The sequence below is a fragment of the Polyodon spathula genome, chromosome 19 (assembly GCF_017654505.1).
Source record: "Polyodon spathula isolate WHYD16114869_AA chromosome 19, ASM1765450v1, whole genome shotgun sequence".
NCBI lineage: Eukaryota > Metazoa > Chordata > Actinopteri > Acipenseriformes > Polyodontidae > Polyodon > Polyodon spathula.
In genome coordinates this window covers 4276379-4302434 of record NC_054552.1, presented here as the reverse complement: position 1 = coordinate 4302434, position 26056 = coordinate 4276379, and the positions used below count along the sequence as shown (strand labels likewise).

The window sequence follows — 26056 nt, the reverse complement described above, 5'->3', positions numbered from 1 at the left end:
TCTCTGTTTCCTCTTTTTATTGTACAGTATACCATCCAAGGATTCATCTCAAAGTAAACTGCTCAGGTTTACCCTTGGTCCGAAAAAATCATCTAGGTCAGCTGTCTTGCTTGCGTCTTATGCTTCTAACAATCTTCCATTACCGCATGCTCCAACTGCTTGGGAAGCACTTTCCATTCTCCTGTGCGAGTCACCTGCTCATGTTTTACATTGTATTGCATTTGGCTCCTGTAGTGTTTTGATGTGTGCATGGATGTCCTTTTCATTTTAAGATCCATTTCCCAATTTTGGTGTTAGTGTAGCTGTGGTGTCAATATAAGGAAACTTAAGATGTAATCATGTCTTTTCGTTCTGTGTATTCCACTAAAGTTGTTGTGGAACTTTCACCGTTAACACATTTTTGTAAAAAGATTTTGCACCCACGTGGATATAATTGTCGGGTTACTTTGGAGAAGCAGGATACTGCAGGGCCTTCAGTGCTGTGAAGAAGTATAAGGCAATACCACCACTTGATGTCAAGATGTATCAACTGCAAAGAGTACATCCATTTTCATGTATCGTCTTTACAGTCTTAATTTTAAATGACAAAACATTCTACTTACTGTAGAAAGCTATAGTAGTTCTAGTCTATATTATATCAAAGTAAGATAATTTGCCCTGGCTTACATTTTTTTCTTTTAATAATTTAGTAGTCTGCAATTATTTTTTTATAATTATTTTCTCCCAATTTAGAATATCAAATTATTATTTATGCACGGCTCACCTGACTTGTTGAGTGGTGAAGACGAACACACGCTGTCCTCCGAAGCGTGTGCCGTCAGCCGACCGCTTCTTTTCAAACTGCAGACTCACCATGCAGCCAACCCAGAGCTACAGCGCCGGAGGACAATGCAGCTTCAGGAAGCTTACAGGCAAGCCCGCAGGCACCCGGCCAGACTGCAGGGGTCGCTGGTGAGCCGAGGACACCCTGGCTGACCTAAACCTTCCCCCCTCCTTGGCGGCACTCGGCCAATTGTGCACCGCCCCTGGGAACTCCTGTCCGCGGTCAGCAATGGAATAGTCTGGACTCGCACTGGCGACGTCCAGGCTATAGGGTGCATCCTGCACTCCACGCGGAGCGCCTTTACAGGATGCGCCACTCAGGGAATCCCCACAAGGCATTTTTAATGACGTTTTTGGAGATACTTAGTCTTTCCTAGACACTAGATCGTTGCAACCCCCTTTTTTTTTTTTACATTTACCAATTAAATAAACATTAATTCAAATGATTACATTTACTTATAACACTTCATTATTCAATACCAGTCGGTGGGGGTGGGGGGGGAACAAAAAAACTGTTAGCATATTTTATTTACTAGTATTTAAAACTAATTTGTGTTGTCAAAGGGGGAAAAACCAATTAGATTTTCCAGTAATGAAATGATTGAAAGGTAGAAACAAATAAATGATATATGTTTTAAATTAGTATTAAAGTACAGTAATCCACATATGTGGTTGTCAAGGCTTGATATTCTTGTGCTGAAATTTGCAATTCAAAAAACCTGTGTTCCGGCTTGGAATAAATCAGTATTGACATTCACTTCTGGCAGGAACTTGGATAGCATGAGAGAGCTAAGAGCAATGAACCGTGGTGGAAATGTCAGGCTTATCATCTGATTTAATCTAACTGCTGCTTTAGTTTGATTCTGTCATGGTCTGCACTGTATTTAGGATTGCTCTTTTGATGTTTTCAATCTCACATTACAAATAGCCAATGCTGTTCGGCATTAACAACAAGCAGAGCTGATTTGCAAGGTTCTCAAAACGGAGTGATAGTTTTACTGCTTTTATAGAACACACCCTGAAAACAGCAACATGCCTTACAGTACATTGTATGACTCCTTGCTAGTTTTACCTCTATGAAAGGCTCTTCTTGCATGTTTTTTGGTCTCATTTTCTTTCTGTTTGCTGCAGGCTTCCAGGCCCCTCCATGAGGATGTCAGCTGCGGGCAGCGAGACCAAGACACGTGGCTCTGTCAGTGCCAACACCCGACGCAGCCAGAGCTTCAACAACTGTGACAAATCCAAGCCAGCACACCTGCCTCCAGAAAGCAGCCAAGAGGAAGGTGGGTCCCAGCTGTGGCATTAAACTGCACAGTATGTTAGGAACAGACTACTGTGCAAATTTTAAAAAATTGGTTAAAATTGGGCTCCCGAGTGGCACATCCAATGAAAGCACTCGCGTTAAGTGTTGGATGCGCCCTATAGTCTGGACATCGCCGGTTCGAGTCCAGGCTATTTCTTTGCCAACCGAGGACGGGAGCACCTGGGGGGAGGCGCACAATTGGTCAAGCAATAGGCCAGGGTGTCCTCGGCTCACCGCGCACCCGCGACCCCTGTGGTCTGGCCATGTGCCTGCGGGCTTGCCTGTAAGCTGCCCAGGTCTGGGTTGTCCTCTGACACTGTGGCTCTGGGTGGCTGCACAGTGAGTCTACAGTGTGTAAAAAAGCGGACGTCTAACCACACGAGCTTCGGAGGACAATGTGCGTTCATCTTCGCCCCTCCTGAGTCAGTGCAGGGGTGGTAGCGGTGAGCTGAGCTTAAAAAAAAAAAAAAAAAAAAAAATTGCCGACTACTAAATTTACAAAAAATAATATTAATAAATAAAAATGCCTAGGTAAAAGAGAGCCTGTTGAACCATAGTGAACTTGTGCGGAATTGAAAAGGACTTTGTAGAAACTGGGATAAAATAAGTCTTTGGGGTGTGTTTTTTTTCTTTTTTTCAGCAGAAAATAATTTAATGACAGCCTCTCAATTTATTCTAGCTGTTACAGTTACTTAATATGCAGTCTCAATAAATTGCATTTTAATTAAGTACTCAAATTTAAAGCTCTCCACGTTCGTTCTTACTCTGTGCTCATTTTAGTGTTGCAGTAAAAATAAATATTGACAGATAGTGGTTGACAGGTTTAACATCATGTAGAATAGTACCTTAAACATGTGTAATGGCATTTTAAAGGCCAGCTCAATGGTAATTTTATCTTTACTGAGTTTCTGCATAAACTGGTACTAAAATAAACATCAAAGATATTTGCATTCTTTATTTAAAATGCAAAATGTAAAGGCAGACACCTCGCTATATACAAAGAGTTTAGGTTGCTGTTCATTTGATCAGTCAGTTTTTCGTTTAGTTGTTTTAAAACTCGGTAGGTCTAGGAGGGCCAGCAGTAAATGAATCATGGACCCAGATGAGATGTATCCAATATGTGTTGAATTTGGACTGTGACCAGAATAGATTAATACTCATCAGCCTTTGTGGTGCAATTATGTTACTGCACATGTTTTATTCTATGGAAATTTGTGTCACACCAACATGAAGGGTTTGCTTTTGGAATCACATACTGAGATTAATGCTTTATTAATCGTTTTTTGTTTTGTTTTCAACCAGCAAAATAAAAGAATGACGTTTCATGGCACATGGGGGAATGCTGGGAGGAAGGTGTTGCTTAACAGCTGCAGTTGGTGTTTATGTGTTTTATTCGCAATGACTGATTTGTCATCTTTACTGCTATTGCAGAACATTAATAGACTTCACCACAGGGGTTACAAATGACCTTGTTTCTGAAAATGTGACTAGACAGAAAACCTCATAGGTTATACAGTTGATATACACAATGAAGCCCAACCATTGCATTCTTTCAAGGTAAAGACCTCTGGACAGAGTGCTTATGTTAAGGTAAGATATATAGTGGATTTAGGGCATGTGGAAGTAGTAGGTTTGCACACTGTATAAAATACAAAGTGGATTGTAAAATAAGCTGTCGGACCTTGACCTGTTTCATTATAATTGAAATAATGTTTTAGTTACGCTATGTCCTTTTGTCTGGTGTATATACTTTTAAAGGCATGGTTCAGTGCTCTTAAATACTCTACTGGTTATTGGTATTGATTCGATATTTAACTTGGTTCTTAGTGTAAGCAAGTATTGCTGTATTTAGTAGGCCCCCATTGTAAAGTTTTAGGTTATTCAATTTTTCCACCTTCCAAACTAGTTTGATTTCTGGAAGTTATGTGTTAATAGTAGAGAGAATAGAAAAGTTAGTAGAGCAACTCTTTTCATCATGCGCAAGGGCTTGTACAGTAATACTGGTGCAATAATATATGCTAAATCTCTCATCAGTAGTGTCATTTTATTCTTAACACCAGTAGAGGGCAACAGTTAAGAGGAAGTATTGAAACAGATAAAACATTTTCTCAAGTTGGATTCTCAGTTGAAAAATATATATTTAATAAGTGAATCTATATCCTGGTAATTATAACATTATTTATAACAAATGTGTTGATTCCTCTTGCTTACAGAAAAGCACAAGATGCGTTTATGGGATTTTTTTTTTGGTCTATTTCAGTATCTTTTATATAACAATATTATGATTTTCTTTGGTAAGCTTCAACTGTACTTCATGTAAGAAAATAATACATCAAAGACATTTGGAAAATCCAAGAAAAAAACAAACAAAAAAAAAAATCTAATAAACCCACATGGTATGGCCAGTGTTAAATATTAGCTCTAATGTGGATTTGTGTTGTGTCAGAGCACTGCGTGTCAAAGTTCACTGCTCCTAACAATCGCAGAGAAAGAAGCATGGCTCTGTGGGATTAAGCAAACTCACGAGGAGACCTTGAATGCAGAAAATCAACCCTATTCTTATCACTGTGTTAGTGCTGGATGACACCATTTCTCATTCTCGTTGTGAGAACAAACACGGCTGCAAAAAATGTTTTAGTGCGAAATGGGGAGTCAGCATGTTTTGCCAGTGTTGCAATATGGTTTCTTTTAAAATTGATTTTGAAATAAATGAAACGGGTCAATTTACACCCCCAACCTCTGTACAAACTATATTAATTAATGTACAGGCATTTAGGTTATTAGATTTTTTTTTCTCCACCTTCCAAACTAGTCTGGCTTGTATGGTAGTTGTTGATTTATATAAATGCCACTATAATATAGCAGGCTATTGTCTGCTTTCCATCAAGAATGTACTGCTGAGGGCTCCTGAGTGGCGCATCTGGTAAAGGTGCTCTATGTGAGTACAGAATGCACTCAGTGCTGCTGAGAAGTTACACTCTGACTCGCTGGTGGAGCTGAAAGCCAGTGTCCAGCTTGAGCATTCCTCTTCCAGCCAATACTCGGGGAAAACTGACATCAATGGGACACAAGATGCAGGTTTCCCTACCTCTCTGGGGAAAGCCCCTTTCTATTACAACTGAGCCGGATGTCTGCTGCCCACCACCTGTCCCCTTTCGAGAATGCAAGCTTCATGCATCTGTTTTGTGGTTTTGAATTTTCAAAATGCATTCCATCAAAAACGCCTGAAGTTCTGGAGAGTGTACCGACGTTTTGATTTTTAAATAGGGGAGTTACCAGCTTTGCAGTGTAACGAGGGTTATTTATACTGCTAATGACACACAATCTGGATCAATTCTATCCGCCCTTGATGGTAAACAATACCACAGGGAGGTTGGTTACAGTGGCTGTTCTGGAACCTTCCCAGTTTCCTAAGCTTAGCTTCGTATGGTCTGGTTTGTAAACTGCCTCACTCGGCAAGAAGCAAAAGCAGCTCTGGAATGTACTTCAAAGTTATGAGCACCCCTCAGCACATATCTAGATCACCATTGCAATCTACTTGTAAAATCTGCTGTTTGGTTAATCACCGTTAAATAAGCAACAAATTCATACACACTATACGGTTAGCATAATTAGAGCATTTAGCAGGCTCAGGAAGGTAATTCCCTCCTTTTCTTTTTCAGAGATGAATCTACTGTAATGGTTTGCAGTTTGCTGCACCTGCTCACAGTTATGGGTCTTGAACATTACAAAGAGATTCATTAAGCATTTAGTCAATAGAGGGGAAAATTAGTATTTGGTGAAAAAAAAAAAAAAAAAAAGATTAAACTTTTGCCATAGGCGTCATCTTGGATCACCCAGGCTCAAAAATATATAGTACAGAGCAGTTGTAAGTTAGTAATAGGAAAGAGGATCACTTGGGTAGGAGAAGGTTTGCGTTTTAATGGTTTTTTGAAAATGATGCAAAAGGTTTGTCTTTTTAAATGATCTTCAGTGTTGCCTGCTCCTTAAAAATATTTGTGCTTGATTTAAAAAAAAAAAAAAAAAAAAAAAAAAAAGCCATGAACCTTGTCTGTTGCAGCAAAATGTAATCTTTAAGCAGGCTTATCAGTCTACACACACTCTACTTTGCAGCTTGGAATTTAGTTCTGCTCATATGGAATTTGAATAATCAATCTTGATATATTTCTAATGGAATCTTATTAGGCTGCTGGTGTTTGTTTTGAATACAGGGTTAAAATAAATAAGTATATTCTTTATTTGTTTATTTTTAAGCCTGCATTTATTTTGCGTCAAAGTGAACCCTGATTTAATCGTGATTTCAATTGATCGTGAAAGATCGATCAGCCCTTCACCAGTTCACATTATCACACTGATTGATTCAGCCTCACTGGTGCTATGTGTGAACTAAGTGGGTGGAGAGGCAGCAAACGGAGGCCGCTCAAATGAAATTAGGCTGCTTATTTTGATTGTTTAAACCCAGCCTCTGAGAGGGAATTGCTTTGCTTTCATTATTTTCTCAGTAACCTTCCAACTTGTCAAGCATTAACTTTTTTTTTTTTTTTATATTTTTTATTTGCTCATTATTCAGTATTTAGTTTTGTGTTTCTACATTCAAAGGATTTGTTTGGATACCTGCTCATAAAAAGGTTAGTTAAAAGTTTTAAACAAACGCACTGTAGGTTGTGCCATTTATCATTGTTTTGTGAATGGTTTTAATTTGATATATGGGTCAGGTCTGAATGTTAGGGCTAGTGGTAATTTGGTTATTACTGGTATGTAAATGTAAAGAGTGTTTTTTCTTTTTTTTTTTTTTTAGGTATAGTTGCATGCATGGTGGTGTATTTTTGTGATGGCTGTTCTTTTGGTTGCGTGAAAGTATTTCTTGCTGTCTTTTTTTTTTTTTTTTTTTTTTTTTTTTTTTTTTGCTATCACTGCATACATGTGTAACGATCTGTGACTCCAGGCATGAAACTCCTTTTTTATTTAGCTGGCTTTTCTTCTTGACAAGTTCTCTCTCATCGGGGGTTGGGATCACTTGGACTGCTCATCCTGCTACTGTCCTGAATGTAGGCTGCAGTGCCTATGAAGAGTATACTATGAAAGAGTATACTGTCTCCTTCCAGTCTCTTCTCATTGTGTACTGTACTGAAAACCCTTATCTACAGCTATTCCCAAAAGTTTTGCATTACTATTAGGATTGAGATATTAATAAAACCTTTTAAAAACTGTATGAACATAATTTAGATCTCTTACAGGTTCGACTTTATGAAGCAACATGAGTTATTTCTATATAGTTTTGGCCAAAGCTGTACTGTATATCTGGAGTATATGTATTATATTTCCATTATTGAAAGTAATAGTGTCTACAGTACTGTATATAGGCTCATGTTTTATAGACAGGTCTCATAAATGTTTATCTCCTACATGTAAGTAATCTTCCAGAACGTTGTGAAATATTCTCTAGGCATATCTAATGGATAGCAGATTTGTTCAAAGGAAGACAAAGAAAAGGTCTCAGTCAAATATTTAGAATGTGTGTTGCTGGCCAGGAATTTTAGGTTTGTACTGAGACAGGCTAAATGTGTGGTGAAACAAAAGCAACGTGTGTATAATTTCATACTTTGAATTTTATGATAATGATTTTCCATTCTGAAGAACGGAAAAAAAGGTTTGTGTTTGTTATCTCAGGCTATAACTATGGAAAGAGGTGATTTTAATGGATTTGATGGTAATTATCAGCAGCCCTTTAATTAGAAATGTTTTAATTTCCTCAAAATAAACACCAGCTTTTTCTTGTATAAACTGGGTATTCTAGAATTTAGTACCATTATCCCTTAGCTTGGGAATAGAAGGCCCTTTAGTTTTTATAAGCAGATATTGAATTGCATGAGAACAGGGTTCTAGTTGTGTTGTTTGTATTTATTCATGTGGAGTAACTTTAAGTTTTACAGTGATGCAGAACAAGCGGATACTGTCTAACTCCCTTAGGCAGTTTCCAAGTATGGAAGGATTTCGAAAAACAGCACACTGGTCCTTCGGGTTTGATGAAGCCAGCCTCAATCTGCTACAGTGTTTTTTGAAAATGTATTTTTTGTAAATACATTTTGCAAACCTTTTATTGCAGTTTAGTAAAAGTGTTCGAAGTCTTGCATAATGAAATATAAACCGTACATCTCTCCTAAAACTTTTTCGAACTGCGCAAGTTGAAAATGAACAAAAGCATTTGACATAAAGGTAATTCACAGCTTATTTTCTTTTTATCTGATAGTTTTAAAATTGTCATTTTTAGGTTTCATTTCTTTGTAACTCTTTGCAGAATTGTAATTTCAGTTTTGGAAAAAGAAAATCCACTTTCAGTAGCTGAAAAGTTTTCCTGACAATTTTGAATCACTTTTCCTGTGACTCTGTATTATTTAGTCAAACATATCAGTGAGCCGGTGATTACAGGTTTCACAGCCGGAAATCCCAGTAATTTGACTGATCCCTTGGTAATATTAGGAAAATTGTAGCTGCCTACAGGGCTTGCCTGTCATTTCCAATCCAAGTCAAGGGACTTTCCTACAAAAATGGTTCCTATCCTTATACCAGTGGTGATAAAGAAAAGCACTGATCAGTGGAAAAGGGGAGCAAAACAAAAGAAAAAAATATTCTAAATAGGTGCTATGCTGCCTAATATATCAATCTATTTTTTATGTTGAAAGTTTTTTTTTTTTAAGATTTACTGTACTTTTATAGAGGAATGGGTCACTGTTACTAAATTCAACATAGAGTAAATGCTACTTTGTCATTTTTTTCAGGTAAAAAAAAAAAAAAAAAAAAAAAAATCATTATCACACTGCTTTATGAAATGGCCTTACATTTATAGTGAAGACGCTGTTTCCCACAACTCTGGAAGGCAAAGTCTGTTTAAATTGCTTGGGCACTCTGATAATTGTGCTCTGTCTTTCTTTCAGAAGGCCAGTATTTACAGAGGAAATTGTTTGTAAATTGACCTACTTTCTGGTTGTTGGCATGGTTAATCTGACCAAATTGTGTTCTAATTACTGTATTTGTCCATAAATGTTAATGACAGGAAATTGGAGTACATTGAATTTCTGTTCTAATTATACCACATATCCTGCTGAAGAACGCAAACTGCTTTAAAATTATTATTATTTATTTCTTAGCAGACGCCCTTACCCAGGACGACTTGCAGTTGTATACAAAAAATACATAACAAGTATTACAGTGCAATTAATAAACATCTTGGGCTTTCACTGTATTGAATGAGTTAAACATTGAATTGATTCAGAATGCTGAAAAATGGAAAGGAATAACAATTAGTTATGTAAATGATTTTGAAATTAATTTGTGTAGCCAGTAGCTCCATTGAAATTTAGCATTTTTCATGCTCTTATTAAAATATTATTTATTTTAATCACGGCGACAGAGTATTTAACATGTAGAGCAATTTGAACAAGACATTATGCCTTTTAAACAATTACCAATTTTTCTAGAAGGACAATGAGACTTTTAAGAAGGTCAGTAGACAGAGACTACCGGTAATTCGTTTACAGGATTCGTTTGAAGATATCTGCCCAACATTTCTGATGTGGTACAGTAGATTTTTATGCATCACTACATAACATAACATACAGTTGTAGAACATGCTGTATAATTCTCCCAGTTGTCTTGTGATGTGTTTGTTGTATGGAAGATATCATAAGTGAAATCTCCAGGCTGTGCTGGTATGAACTACCATGGGCATTGATGGTATATTGTCAGCAGTCCTGTATTCAGAAAAGTTTAATTTCCTCAAAATAAACACCAGCTTCTTATTTTTATAAACTGGATATTCTAGAATTAAGTACAGGTATCCTTTTAGCTTGGGAATAGAAGGCCTTTAGATTTTACATTTACAATTAATTAGAACAAGTGAACTTTCAACTGCACAATGCAAGAGATGTGCTTTCTGTGTGTGAGAACAGGGTTGTAGTGTTTGTTTTTTTTTTGTTTTTTAAATAGTGTGTACAAGATAAAGGATACTCCTTTCAAATTAAATTCTCCTTTAAATTCCTTGTATCCAACAGCAGGAAAAATGTGTGATGTTGTCAGAAGCATTAAGTAAATGTCGGTGCTCTTGTTTCCGTTTAGCTAAAAACATCCGTTACAGGACTCGGCAATCCGGAATCCTCATGATGGAATGTTGTTTAATGAAAATAATTCCAGATTGACAGGCAGGGTTAGAAGAGGGTAGTGTGTGTTTGCTTTATGGGTTTGGATGAGGGAAGAAAAAAAAAAAAAAACAACTTTGCATGCATTTTGGGAAAGTGGAAAAGTACTTGGCTGCTCCCAGAAAACTTTACCTTCCCTGTTATTGAGGGGAAGATACATATTGACAGTTCGGTGGAGTCTGGCTAGGATCAAGTTACTGGAGATAATGGCTCAATGCCAACACTGCCTGTCTAAAGTGAAACCGTTCCTAACAGTCGCCAGACTTACAGCTTGGCTGTCTCTGAAAATATACATATAAACTCTTCTGCAGTTTATTTTTGAATTCAAAAACTTGGTTATGCTTAGTTTACTGTTACTGTACTGGTGGCTGGCTGTTAAAAGCTATTACATTTTTAAATGGCTGCCTTTTATTAGGTCACTCTAAGATGAGGAAAGTTATGAAGAGGTACAGTGTGTATTTTGAAGCAAATATATTGGAAAGTACCTGCAAAAGGAAAGAGGTACAGTCAGTTGTGTAAATATATCAACGCATTCTTTATTTAAAACCGTGACTTCTGAAATATATTTGGTGAGAATAATGCATGAGAGCTGTAATGTTGTCATATTTCAAAGCTATTTAAACAGTTTGGCCAATTGTCATCAATAACAAACATTTTTTTTTTTTCTGCAAATATGTTTTTGTTTTTGCAAATACTTATATTTTTTGGTTATCTGCCCTGTGTTTTTTACAGAAACTAATTAAGGTCACAACCTACACTAAGGCACAATGGAATAATGTCAACAGTGAGCATTAATTGTGGGACACCTGAAGAGCTGCTTTCCTTTTATGGGTAGATGTTCTAGCCACCTTCTTTATGCTTGTTTTTATTCTCCTTCCAGAGCCAGCAGACGGCACTGCCACACAGCAACCAGGAATGAATGAAAATGTACAGTCTTCAGCTCTCATTAGCAACAGCAGTAACGTCAGCACCATCAGCAGCAGCAGTAGCACCACCTCATCAGCAATTCCTCAGCCCAACTCTGCCAACAAACCCTGGCGTAGCAAATCCCTCAGTGCAAAGCACAACGCCACGTCTTCCATGCTGTCCGTGAAGCAGCCCAGCCAGGAGACACCTCCAAAACCCCCTGTGGAAGCTGCCAAGACAACTCCTAATGGACAAAAATCAATGCTGGAAAAGTTAAAGCTGTTTAACACTAAAGGGGGTTCCAAAACAGCAGGGGCTCCTCTGGAAAGCTCTGTGTCTCGGGATGTCGGCAGTGAGAAAGTGGAGGTCCCTTCTAACACCGAAGAGCCTGAAGATTCAGAACCTGCAAGCCGGGGAGTCAATGGCACTGGAACAGCCGCCAACAGTCCCAAAATTGCACTGAAAGGGATCGCCCAGAGGACTTTCAGCAGAGCGCTGACCACCAAGAAAGGCTCCCTTAAAGGTGCCGAAAAGGAGAAGGAAAAAGAGAAACAGAAAGAAAAGGACAAGGCAAAGGAGATGTCAAAAAGGGTGTCTGTGACAGAGAAACCGGAGACCAAGGAGGAGCCCAAAGAGGAACCAGCAGGCACAGCCATGTCAGAACCCAAAAAGACCTCCAAGATCGCTAGCTTTATTCCCAAAGGGGGGAAGCTCAGCAGTGTGAAAAAAGAGACCCCTGCTCCAGCACATAGTGGCATACCAAAACCAGGAGCCAAGACTTCAGCTACAGGGAAATCAGCAGGGGGTCCATCCACCTCCTCCTCTGGGAAAGAAGGGGAGAGGCCCCGCAGCGCAAAGCTTGGCCCTGGTTTTTTGCTGCACAAGGGCCAACTGGACAGCAGGCACTCCAGTTCCTCCTCCAGCCTGGCCTCTTCCGAGGGGAAGGCTTTTGGAGGGACTCCTCATCAAGCCAACAGCGGTGCTCAGGCCGGCACTTCCTGCAACACCCAGACGACTGGAAGTAACACTATCAGCGTTCAGCTACCTCAACCTCAGCAGCAATACAACCGTCCAAACACTGCCACAGTGGCCCCCTTCATGTACAGGTAGGCACTTCTGCAGAGTGGAATCACTTTCAGGTCTTCTTAGATTGCAGGTTAAAACGTGTGCCAGATTCAGTACTTGGTTTGGTCTTAATTAGATATGCTGTGTTGGGCTTTTCTTTTTCTAATCCTTAATTTGGGGGTAATCTGCCAATGTGAAAAATGTTTAAAAAAAAAAAAAAAATGTTTAAAAAAAAAAAAAAAAAAAATGATTATGCACATTCTGAATCCTTGAACTTTCTTGGCATGTTACCAGACTGAAGTTGTTCACCAATTACCATGTTTTCTTAATTTGTTCCCAGGGCTACATAAAATGTTTTGAGGCTATGTCTGGTCACAAAATATTAATCTACTTTCCTGTCAAAAGACATCAATGACAAACTGGTAGGACTAGAAAATTGCAGAACTGAGCTCTCCAATAGCTTGTATTTCTATGCACACTTAAAAAAATAAATGATCACCATACCCTTTTTACAACAAGCAGCAACATCTTTAAAGTAAGTTAATCACAGCACTTACATTTCAACAGATGTATTTAATGTTAGATAGTGCCAAATAAACAAATATGATTATTTGATCTTCCCTAGTAAAATTCTTAAGTGGTGCACAGGGCGTATAATAGATGTTGTATCCTTGAACAAAACACCTGCGTTTTGTATTTGCTCAAACTGTGCCACTGAGCTTTTCGAATTTGTCTTTCCTTCTTTTTATTAGATAAAAGGTAAAAAGAATCAAAATAACACTGACTGACTTAGTTTTATCTTGAAGAAGCAGGTAAAGCACACAGCCATGTGTTAATATCTGTTAGATTTATATGGCTTAGTGAATTTTTGTGTTTCCAGGACATCGCCTGACATGGTACTAATGAATTATGTAAAATCAGTCTGCCTCTGTATTTGGTAAGAAGTGTGCTACATGCGTTGATGCTGGTTCATCCTACAGTTTTTTTATTTTATTTTTTTTTAGGTCACAGACAGACATTGAAGGGAATACGAACACAGACTGTGGATCAGCAGGAGGGAATGTGGATCCTGCGGCCTACCATAAAGCAGGCCAGCCTGGTGTTGAAGACCTGTCAGGTAGGCAGTGTGCTAGCAAAGGGGGGTTGGTTCAGTTTTGTAAGAACAGCTTGCCAGCAGCCTACATTTAAAATGATTATTGCTGATAATCACTTTTTGATGAATGTTTAATGGCAGCCGTACACATAGATATTGCCTGTGCAAAAATTGTTTCACCTGGAACGCTGGTCAGCACAACAAAGGGCTTGATCAGAAAAATCCTGTACCGGTATGCAAATTCAAAAAGACATTGCTCTGTGTGCACAGCTCTTAGTTTGCGTTCCAGAACTGTGCCTTTGTGTCCAGGTTAAAATTAAATTTGTATTAAGAAGCAGGATAATGGTTGTAACTGGCAGGCAATATTTCCGCTGAGGCAACTATTCACAAAAGCTGTGTTTGATGTCAACCACCTGGAAAATGCTTTTAAAGTGCTACTGATGCACGTTTGTATGTTAATTTACTGTGTGTATGAGCACAAAAACATCCGGTGAAACTAAGGAATGTCAAAAGTGGCACGCAGGAATAGTACGTAACTCAGTGTATTATTCCACCACATTGAACATGAAGTGATATTGCAGACACCAAGGAAACAGTGGGATGCAGTAAAATATTAGTTCAATTTTATTTTATTTTAAAAGTAAAAGCTGGTAACAAAATAAGATTTTAATCTGAATACCGTATATTCACTTTAACTGAGTTACCAATATCCAATTCTCCAGTGAACTGTGGTGTAGACTTCTGCTGAGAGTGCTGTGCGTGTTGCTGTATATTATCACTACGGAGGGGTGGAGAGCTTAGTTAAACAGTGATGTAAGTTTAGATTAAAACAACAAAATATCAATTAATGAAAGCTATTTAAGTGACATTATACTCTGAAGACATGATTTACATAGCTTTCAGAAAGACAAAAACCAGAGGAAGGGTTGAGGAATGCCTGTGCCGTCTACTTTCTGTATATTTAACAGTGGCAAAGCCTGTTGGGATTAACTCCATTTTAATCATTCAGATGAAAGTCTGAGCAGATGTGTGGACCTGAGCTCCAGTGCGGTTGGTTTTGTGCCGAGCACAACTTCCAGTGCCATGGTAGCCAAGGAATAAAGGCTAAACGGAGTGGGAGAAAGAAAGAGAGCAAAATCTGCATTTAAAAAGAGGTGTGGGGGTACAAAGACTGTTGATGTCATAGAGTTGCTAATGGGTTCTTAAACAAGGTTCTGTGGCTGGCCCAACAAGCCATTTTGCTGCCTATCAAAGCTGTTTGAGACATACTCCAAGTGAGAGAAAAGCATTCTTTCAGGGACACACAGTATGAAGTGTCTCCGGTGCTGCTGTGCCTGCTAGGTTTTCTTTTTGCAAGTCGTTACTGTGGTATAAAGGTTAAAAAAAAACAAACAACAACAAAAAAAAACCTTTGAAACTCAATGATGAGCCTCTTTGTATCAAGTAAATTTCATTTCATTTCTGTTAGATTTCATAATCTGTTAGGAAACAGCCAGATTTAGTTGTTGCCTGACATTGGGCTACAAGACTGGTGAAAGATTCTTTGGATTAAACGCCTTTGTGCACTTTGCAGTCCTGAAACATGCTACACCCAAAGGAAAGATCCCGTTTCTTCAGACCTAGTATCAGTTCTCTGGAGGAAATGAAGAGAGAGGTGAATCCCGTTGATGGAGCCTTGCCTGTTTATGGATCCAAATTACCTTTCGGTGTCTGCAGCCTCGGAAGATCAAATCTGTATTGCAGGCCGATCTGCGGCACGCCTGCAAGCCGTTTAGCAGAACCAGTGTTTGCCAAGTCCAACCTGCTGGGATTTCTTTAGCAGCCGTCGTATGTGGGTACCTGTGGTCAAGCAAGTGGAGTTTTTGCCAAAAGCAAGTTGCATTCCTGTGGGGAGTGGTAGGAATAAAGAAGCAAAGGATCGGATAAAACCAATTAAAAGGGTGACCTGGAAAAGTGTCAGCATTTGAGACGGCAAGCAGCAGCAGCAGCTTCTATCAAGTGCACATGCAGCAGACCTGCGTCTGGGATGGGATAGCCAGTCTCAGATGAGATTTTGCTCACCATGCTAGATATTTGCGAGAAATTTGAAAGTGCAATGTCAATGTCACCTTTTTTTAGCGGCTGTAGAATTAACACCTTTTACTTCATGAAACCTGCTGAATAATGTTACGTTAACTTATTGCATTACGTACTGTTTTGTAGTTTTCCATATACTTAATGAAAAATTTAAAAAATTGACATTTTTGAAATCTTGCATGAAATACTGTACTATTATTATGCCTTTCAGTAGACTTTCACAATAAAATGTTGCAGTTTCTTTGATTACACAATGTTAAATAAAAGATCTAAATTATTTTCATGTAGTTTTTTTTTTAAAATGTATTATTTAAAATGATGTATCAATCCTAAAATTCTAGGTGATGCAAAGCTTTTGGTCATAGCTGTATGTCAACATGTATTGTTGAAGGAACTATTTTCTAATCTGATAATTGTACTTTTTATGTCTTGCGTTTTCAAGGCTTTTTTAAAACGATCTCACATACATGGTTGCACAGGTAAAGACAGCTGTTTTCTTTTGCCCTCCAAATCAACATTCGCTATGTTGATATTGCAAAGAAATGTCCTATAAAAAGAATCTGAGTTATGAATGGAATTGTTTTTCAGCTCTGGGCCTCTTGAATTGCCACAGTGTGACGCTCTTTAACAACGTTTCCATGAAACAGCAGGATACCTTCCATTAGCCAAGTCCAAACCCTACTGGGAGTGTGATTGGTTCCTGTACTACAGCACTGTAATACAGTGGCGCTGAAGGAATCCTATTTAATACAGTAACATTGAAGTAACAGAGTGGTTGAAAACACAAGCTTTTTAATAAGATTAGTTATAATTTTTAATTCTAATAATTCTAATAGTAATTATAATAGTGACTTTATCCCTGTGATGGACAGGGTACGGACAACACAATTGTCCTCATTGTGTAGGGGTGGGAATCCAAATATGTGATTTTCAATGGTTTGCAGGAATAGGAAATTGAAGTATTGTGTGCCTATGATAAGGTACACCCCGCCCCTGTGCGTATTTTTTGCATTTTGTATTATTATTGTTTCACTGTGTGATGTGGTGTGTTAAAAACACAATGTTTTGTTATTATTGTTTCCAGCCTGGACGGGGTTAAATTGCCCCATCCAGATAAAATTGTGCGAGTGTGTGCTCAACAGCTAGCGATTATTGGCTGTTGACCACGCATATGAGACAACCCGTGTCAAGTGTGGTTGAGGGATAAACGAGGTAACTAATAACCAGTTAATCCCTCGGCCACAATATAAAAACAAACCGCTAGTGTGTTCAGAGGTGGAACGAGATGCGAGTCGTGAGATAGGAGAAAAAGAAAAGCTAACATCCAAATAATAATTGCTGCTACTTTGCTCCATGTCTGTTTTGTTTTGGCCACTGTGCCGTTTTGTTTAAGTGTGTTGTTTTTGTTTAAATATTTTACTTATTATTAAAACTCGTGCATCAGCACTTCCATACCCCAATACTATGTCTGTCCCCTCCCTGGTGTGACGTCGCCCACCAAGCCAATCTGTGACAGTAACCCACCAGCAGGTGTCTCGGTTAGACACTGTTTGATTAAACGTGCTTTAAAATGTGGAAGTGGTGGTTATAAGACTGTAAACTGTGTTGTATTGCTTCAGGGGAAGACCCAGAGACAAGGCGACTGCGGACTGTAAAGAACATTGCAGACCTTCGCCAAAACCTGGAGGAGACCATGTCCAGCCTCCGTGGCACACAAGTTACTCACAGGTGAGTGGCAAGGCTTAGACTGCTCTGTATAAAGATTTTGAAATAACTTGTGTTTCCAGTTATTACATTTTTATGGGTCTCATACACGTTTCAGGGGAATCGTATTTCACTATTTATTCATGCAGAGAAATATCAAAAACAGCAGCTGCATTTTTTAAAAATTGCCAAAATGTACACCTATAAGGTGACAGGTCATAAACCAGGCTGTTATTTGGATGGGAATCCAGAAACTGTTGAATTGCGGTTTTAAGGGCGAGCTGCGGGTGGTGCCGTTTCCACAAGTTATCATTTTCATCGCTCGTTTCAGAAGCAGTGTGAAATTCACAACACCAAGTTTGGTCGATCAGTCTGTGAAGAATTCTAGTTGAAGTATGTGGTGGAGAGAGTGCCATCTGCTGTCCATCTAAAACAACAGTTTGCTTGTTTTGACAATGTTTGACTGCATCTTATTTGAAGTTATGGTTTTGATCATTTTAGTTTAATTAAAAATAAATAAATAAATAAAGGTTTTGTACACAATAAAGTGAGAGAATGTCACCTTACTCTATGAATAGCATATCTTAGTATTAATAATGCAGTATTGCAATTAGGCACAGTATCAAGATCAGCAATCCTTGTCTGCTTGCGGGAATCCAGCATTCAGTTTAATGAATAGGATTATTGAATCTGTTGGACGTGCTTTGGTGCCCTGAAGCTTTCAGCCTAGCCGTGCAATAAACACGCAGTCTGAGATACGCATTGACAAATTTTCAATGTAACCACTGTACTCCTCAGACTTGTAGTTTGTTTTAGCAGTCTGCTCGGAAAGGACTGTTGAAATATCTGTGGTGGATTTCCGCTGTGTAGTCCCAAGTGCTTTAGTATGAAATTGTCAAAATAACAAAGTGAACCCCTGCTGTTTGCTTGAAATAAAGGTTTTTTATTTCCAAGGAAGATTTTATATTATGCCAATGGATATTTTGGGTAACATTATTTATTTTTAATGGCTTCCCAATGAAATGACATATAATACAGCCATGTGTATTGTTGAGTTTTGGTTTTAAAGACATTTGGTTTACACTCTTATCCTCCTGTATTTATTTAATTCTGTTTCTGTCAGTTGGATCTTCTGTCATCTATAATATTAATATTCATATGATAACACATCTTATCAATTATTGCTTTTGGTCATATTGGCAACAGACAATGGAAATAATTGAGTATCCATTTATGGTGGATCACAAAAAATATGCTAATAACTTATTAATTGTGGCAAGGCAAGGTTCCCAGTAACCTGGCCTGAGACCAAATACTAGCAGGCTTGCTTGAGTCTATTTGGGGTAACATATCTGTCTCCATGATGCTTTGGAATACCAAACAAGGAGCAGTTTACATACCCAATCCTCAGAAAATTGTAAGATATGGCAATGTTTAATCCTTTTTCTTTACCTTTTTTTATTATTGATTGATGTCATTTATACAGTATTTTTGTTCTGTTGCTAATTGTTGTTATTACAGAGAAAACATACCATGCAATAATTGTCTGTAGCATTCTACTGTAGTGTTGTGTAGCATTTTGATGCGTGACTCCCATACTCTAGTGAAACTGAATTCTATAGTAATTGTACTGTACTAGGAAATTAAATGAACTACCAGTATAGTTTTACAATATACATGTTTGCAAGGGGTGTTTTAATATAGCCTTCAAGTGCTGTCTTGTTGACTATTTCTCTTGTTTTTCTATTTCCAGCACATTGGAAACAACATTCGACAGCAACGTCACAACTGAGATCAGCGGGCGCAGCATCCTGAGCTTGACGGCGAGGTCGACGCCGTTGTCTTGGCGACTGGGGCAGTCCAGCCCTCGTCTGCAGGCTGGAGATGCCCCCTCACTGGGGAATGGGTTCCCTCCTCGGGGCAATGCCAGTCGCTTTATAAACTCGGAGTCTGGGAGGTACATGTATTCAGCCCCCCTCAGGAGACAGCTAGCAGCACGGGGCAGTAACGTGTGCAGTGTGGACCTTGCTGACAAGGATGACCTGGATTTAGAGGGCATCCACATGGAAGCTACAGGCTACATGAGCGACGGGGACGTGCTTGGAAAAAATTTGCGGACCGATGACGTGTCTAGTGGGTAAGTTATTGCTTTTAGTTATTAAAATGTAGTGGTTGTTATTTGTGTTCCTTTCTTAATGTTCTCTTGGTAGTATATCAGTAATCTTCTGTATAACCACAAGGTGTCAGTATTTATATGTTCGATTATAGGAGAGCAATCCCTCCCCATTGTTTGCGACTTTATTAGCACTATAGTTTTACTCCACCTTGTGGTATGTTGGACAGTTCAACCAGCATTTGTGTAACTTGCTGATTATAATTTTTTGTTCAATTCAGTTTTTTATTATAGTTTAACCAAATATTCAAGGATTAAAAAAAACATATCATTGGTGCTTTTAGAATTTTTTTTTTTTTTTTTTTTCACCCAGCAGTGCGTTTGGCATTGCTGGTTTAGAAGACAAAGTAAGCAGTGTTGTAGAAAAATAAGGTGCCTTCATAATATAAAAGAACGCGTTTTTGGTGTTTTCAGATTTTTCTGCTTTCCATTATTTTATTTGATGCCAAACTCCTTACATTTTGTTTTAATTGGCACAGCAAAAAGCAAGACAGCCTAGAATTTCATTCACATTAAATATAGAGGTGCCTAGTGAAAATAATCTGTTCAAAATACACTTAGAAAAATAAGGGTCACATTTTGGGACATATTTTGGCAGTGTCTAGGAATGTGCATAAAGGCCTGATTTTATTAGAGATTTAAAGAATACATTTTTAAAACCCAAACAGGGTTTAGTTCAGTCTTGTAAAAATGAATTAGTTCAGTCTTGTAAAAAATGAATATCTATTTTATATATATATATATATAGTATATTATATATATATATATATATATATATATATATATATATATATATATATATATATATATATATATTTGCTATATTAAGAGATTAACCTTGTTATAGGTTGCCTGTCTCATTCATTAACTCTTTACTTTTTTTGGCCTACGTTATTCCTGACTCTTCATTTTATACAATGCTATTTGAGTAGCTTGTTGGCAGGATGAGTTTTTAAAACTGCTTCCCACATAGTTTGAGTGACTAGAATGCCCCCTTTTATGTAATTAAGTTAGAGTTTAATGGCCTACATGTGTCATGATGTGGAGTTCAGTTTGTTTTCAGTGTCGCAATCCCCATTACCATGTGTTATTTAGGATGTATAGGATTGAGGAGCATTAGGAGGGAAGTTATCAGAAGCGAATAGCACTTTAATTTGTATCTGGTAGAGAAAGTAAAATAAACAGCCCTGTATTTATTTGGTGGTGACATGCAGCTAGTTTAGCTTCACTTTACTAAAAGACATCATGCAACAACCTTTTATAAGAAACTGACTGCACCCAGAAGTCTGAAAGATACACAGCAGTGAGTAAACTATGAAAAGAACAGGTGATGGCTAACACATCATTGTTTGGATACAAGTAGAAGGAAAACACACACACACACCCTTTTGGCTAATTAAGAGCAGAGTCTCGCAAGATGGTCAACACCCCAGCTAATGCGCTACTAAGGGACAGGTGGTTTTCATGCTAATGAAGAAGCTGCAAACAAGCAAGCTTTCTTAAAACAACTCTTAAAGAAGCAGTTTAAATACAGCACTCGTAGGCAAATCGTTTGGATGCACAGAGATATTTAGAATTTTGATAACCCACCCCTTGTTTCTTTTGAGCAGCATCTGTATTTCTTTTGTCTTTAAACTCTTGAAATTATTACAGCAGTTTTTTGCTGTGCAATGTTTAGTGCCACCACATCGTTTTTCATCAACCAGTATTTTATAGTGAAATGAGGTGCAGCAGTAAATGTGTTAATCCTTGGCTTATTAAATATATGAAGAATATTTCAACACACAGCCCGCTACTGGGACAATCAATGTCCATAGGCATTGATAATAAAGCAATGATCTTTTGATTTGTAGTCGATTTGCTCTTTCGTGTATGAAGACACTGTTTGTTTGTCTGCAGCCTTTGTTGGAACAGGCACATGAATTCTTGATCCAAAGCTTCAATCTGGTGTTAAGAACAACTGTTACGTTAGTGATATATACTATAAGTGAGTGTCAGTGTCTTCGCTGTTTGTACAGCATCATTACAGCGTCGCCATTGCACACTAAACATGTCGAGTTGTCACAAGGTGTGTGAGTTTTATAGTAAATGTTTTCATAGCCTCATATCCGAGGCACCATGGAGAGGCTGAGAATAAGAGTAGAATGTATAAATACAGAGCCAATGCGCTTTGAGATTCCATTTTTTCCATCGCCGCTTTGTGATTTAACTAGAAAGGCATTTTGGTTATTAGCTGACTGCCACATTGTTCCACCCTGGAGGGTGTATTATGCAGAACTGGTTGCATGTGCAAACTTGCACCTAATTGTTGGGCTTAAGAACATGTGTAGATATTTCTTTTTTTTTTTTGTGAATTTTAAAATTAACTGTGCCTCTAAAGCCTGATACATGGTGTTTTAAAAGTAAGCTGTTTTTAATTAGACAACCACATATGTCTTTTAAGTTAATCAGCATGGTTAAGATTTCAAAGTGAAATTTATTTCAGAAGTTGTTTTAACTTAGAAAGGTTTTTTTTTTTTTAATAAACAATAGGCTGATTGAACACCATTGCTTTTGCAAAATTCAGCTAGGCGGATTTACTGGCCTTACACTTGACAGATGTTCAAACCACTGATCTTAAATCAATGTACCCGATATTAGCTGTATTAACATTTTTACTGGTCCCCTGTTTGAGGTGCTGAGAAGTAATTAAGTAATTAGGGTTACAAGAAGCAGCAATAACTTTTCATCTATAGCGTTGTCTTTGGATGCTTTTGGAATCTGCCAAAACCAAAAAGAACCAAAAGATATTCAACAGAAGAAAAGGACCACCATTGATTTATAATATGCTAGTTATGTGACTTGCGTTAATCTAAGACATAGCTGAATATGCGATTTAAAGGATAAGTTACACATTAGACTTATAAAACACCGACTTGGTGAGCCACTCTAGAGAATGTACTGTGATAGAAAAAGTTGTTTAGAATAAAATAAGCTGTTTTAAGGGTTTGATTTGTATACAGTACACACCACACAGAACTATTTCCTGCTAAGTGTTCTCTTTATATTCTAAGTTAATCATTAAGTGTTGAAGCATTATTATTTTATTAAATAGTGGCTTCGCATTTCTGTTCACAGGTGATAAACTTGAGATAGTTAAAAGAATACAAAAGACGGAGACGGTCTGAGACAGCTGGGGTGATAAAGGCTGTAATTGACTTGAGGTATTTTCACCAAATGCTCATCGTCCTCTAACTAAATGTGCCTGAACAAACAACCTAAGAAATGGCACCTACTTCACAATGGGGAAGCTGTTGTTTTTAAATAACTGTTTCAGCAGATGATGCTAGCCTTTGGAAAGCAAGCGGTTTGAGTGTATAATTTGTACTGAAAACAAACGGCTGAGACTCTGCTCAGTTACTGCCTCAGCTAAGTTCTACCCCAGTGAAGCTGCTGCTGTCCAGGAAGGAGATTCCTGTGTGCTCTTTCTTTGCAGAGGGGCATTCCTAAGGTCAACTCCGTGCCAGAGATTGCAGGACTGTAGCCCATGGTATCTAATATAGCTGATTGAGTCAGCCCATGCGTGTCTTGTTTCTATTTTACATAGAGTGTAAAGGTTGCTGTTATCTTTCCATTGTATTTTAAGATTAAACATTTAAAGAAAAAAAATAAACCAACAAATAAATGAAAATCATGAAACTGCTAAGATGGAAAGCCAGTATAGGTTAAACCACTGATTCAGTCAGGAATTTTGTAATGTTTTAGGGATTTGATTATTTTCTTTTTACACCCCAAAAAAGATAGTCTTCCTTTTTTGTGCACCAAAATTGATTACTTGCAATGGCATTACATTAATTCAGACTAAGAATGAACATTGAACTGTTTACATACTCTGCAGCATGAATAAGGGTTAATGAACTGTTCTGGTAGATGGCTGTCTTTTTTTTTTGAGGGGGGGGGGGGTTACATTGGTATGCAAGAAACCTAAACAGCTATTAGCATGGAAGTGCCTCAGGTGCATTTGTAAACATACAGTGCTTTGATGCCTTATCTTAAGATGAAAACCTCAAGAAATGATACTCGATGATAAAATTGCTTACTGATATTTGGATTTTTTTTTTTTTTTTTTTTTAAAGCATCTGCTCTGTTCAGTATAAATCATAGGTATAAATATTTTTTTATTTTTATTTGAGCCAAGATCATCCCTTATTAGTTTAGAGTCCCATCCTGGTGTCTGCAACAGCACAATTACCTGCCTGATTGCTTAGGTTCAACATCAACCCTCCGGGGGGGGGTTGGTCGATCCATTCCCAGTTCAAGCAGCTGCCCAAGGTATAGTTTTATAATCCTGATAAATATGGGTAAAGGGTATGAACATATTACATTGCGGAAATGAAAAGGTGATCCTACTACAAGACACTTACTTGGACTACATGCTGATATTTTTTAAGGAGATTATTTATAATTATTCATTTTATCATGATTTTTTGACCTGTTGGCAGCAAGATAACTATTCAGTTTATTATTATTTTTTTTTTTTATGAAATCCAGAATATAGTGTATTGTATGTAGTACAGTACTGGTGGTTTCAAATGTAACATTTCAGTGCACCTACAGTAATCCTTTTATATTTTAATTTATGAATCTCTCTTTCTGTTAATCGTTGGTAATTCTCTTCCCAAATAATCAACTGACTTCTGTTCCTTCACAGTAGCTTCCTTTTTAAATAAACAGACACAACAAAAATAACATGTGTACAATACACCACTGCAAGTTATCTGATTTTGCTATCTTGCAACCTTAGGCAATTCTGTGGCCGGCCCCCACTATCACTTGCTAAGCAACACCTACTGCCACAAACCCCTGGAGGTCTCTTCCTGTGCTTGCAATTTAAAACGGCACAAACCTGCTGATCTGATTCCGAGCTCACCCCAGGCATCCCTCCTCCTGGCTCCCTCCCATTAGATAAATAATTGGGGCTGGTTCCCATGCCAGCTGCGACTCAGTTGTGTCACAGTGATATGTAGAGACTATAAAGAGAGGGAGAAGAAGGAGTCGTCAAGGCTGGCATAATATATAGCACACATTCCAGCACTCGTTAGCTTGAAGCTGATAGACTTGGAGAAGGCATTTGAATGGTTAACATTTGAAACAAAGAAAAAACTGGAAGTAGAAGGATTATTTATTCATTTTGTGGCTCAGGACTGATTGCTGTAATGTTCAACACTGCAAGGTATGCCAGAGAATTCAAGTGCTCTGCTGTTAGTTACATATTTGTGCTGTTCTGTTAATAGTTAAATACAGTAGATTGTTTGCAGTAAATGCAGCTTACAGCTTGGTGTTTATTTAGTGAAGTAATGTATGTTTGTTTATTTTTTTTAAATCCAACATTTGTCATTACACTGTTAACAATATTTATTAAATAAATCCAGGCAAATTTTAATGGAAAGCTAATATTCATATGCAATCTTTGTGATGTTTACTAACAGTTTTCAAGTCTGTTTAACATATGTATACACCTTTATACTTAAATCATATTTGTGTACAGTACCTATGTTAAACAAACAAAAAATCAATCACATTATCAGCAAAGCAAGTTTCTAAACTGTGCATCAGCTTGTCATGTGTTTGTTTTTCTCTTATTTATAAAGTAATCTAAAAGACCACCATGGTCAGATTATCACTTAGTACTAGAAAGGTCATTTTTACAAAGAAACTTTGGTTCCATAGCAGTACCTATGAGAGACCAGTCTTGACTTGGCAGATTACCTTGAAAGGTTTGGTTACAAAAGATGCCTTTAGTATTGAAGACTAAAGTCATCTCTATACACCTCAGATACAGCTCAGTATAGATAAGCAGTGGGGGTGCTGGAACTTGGCACTTAGAAGCTCATTCTCCAAGCTCACCACAGCCTGGAAAGAGCACCAGTCAATTCCAGTTTTTATGATGCACTTTCTTGCGGCCATAGCTGGCGCCAGTGACCTAGATCAATAATAGTTGCAGAGTCAGTCACCCCTTCAAATGGGGCAACCACCAACCCCATTGCTGAGAAAAGTGACCTATCTAGCACATGTATGCTGTGGAGATTTCTGGGGAGCGAGGTACTTTGAACTTCATGACCAGTGCATTACTCTGTGTGTGTGTGTGTGTGTGTGTGTGTGTGTGTGTGTGTGTGTGGGCAGGTATTACTATCAATGTGGGGACAAAGATGAAAAAATGACGATGTGGGCACATCCCCACTTTGTTAAACATATTTAAGAACTAAATATGCCTTTAAAAAGTGCCAAAATGTTTAGTTTGTTGTCGACTTTCACCCTGTGTGTTTTGTCTGACTGGAGTTAAAAATAGTAAATAAAAATAAGGTGAGAGTGAATGGGAAGTCCATGCAAATATAGGAATGCAAACTGTGTGTGTGTGTGTACGTGAGTGTGTTAAGTCAACTTACACTTTTAAGTTTATAATGGATTTCATTTAACAGAACTTTGGAATAGAAGAGCTCTGTTTTTTTTATTAATAACGGAATCTGACAACCATTTCTTTAAAAGTAACCTCATTTAATTTAAACTTGTCTACATCAATTCCAGATGAACCTTATTATTTGAACCCTATTTTTGTAGTTTAGAAGAGATCTGTGCTTGCTAGCTGCACAGTTGAATATATTGATGTCTGAAGCTTCATTTTTGTTTTTTTTTAAAGATTTTAAATCATCTAGTTAAGTATTTTTCAGAAATGTTAACAT

General features: G+C 37.8%; 1 protein-coding gene across 6 annotated transcripts in view; it reads left to right on the top strand.

The window, feature by feature from the left end:
- Window positions 1-26056, top strand: part of LOC121294475 (neuron navigator 2-like) — a 106733-nt gene that overhangs the window by 33052 nt on the left and 47625 nt on the right. For 5 of the 6 annotated variants that reach the window (XM_041218196.1, XM_041218200.1, XM_041218195.1 and 2 more), the window contains exons 6-11: window positions 28-96; window positions 1954-2105; window positions 11201-12332; window positions 13296-13408; window positions 17080-17188; window positions 18918-19301. In XM_041218196.1, the coding sequence (XP_041074130.1) occupies window positions 28-96; window positions 1954-2105; window positions 11201-12332; window positions 13296-13408; window positions 17080-17188; window positions 18918-19301 (1959 nt within the window). The remainder of the gene's footprint in view (window positions 1-27; window positions 97-1953; window positions 2106-11200; window positions 12333-13295; window positions 13409-17079; window positions 17189-18917; window positions 19302-26056) is intronic. The other variant, XM_041218198.1, reaches the window with a different exon arrangement.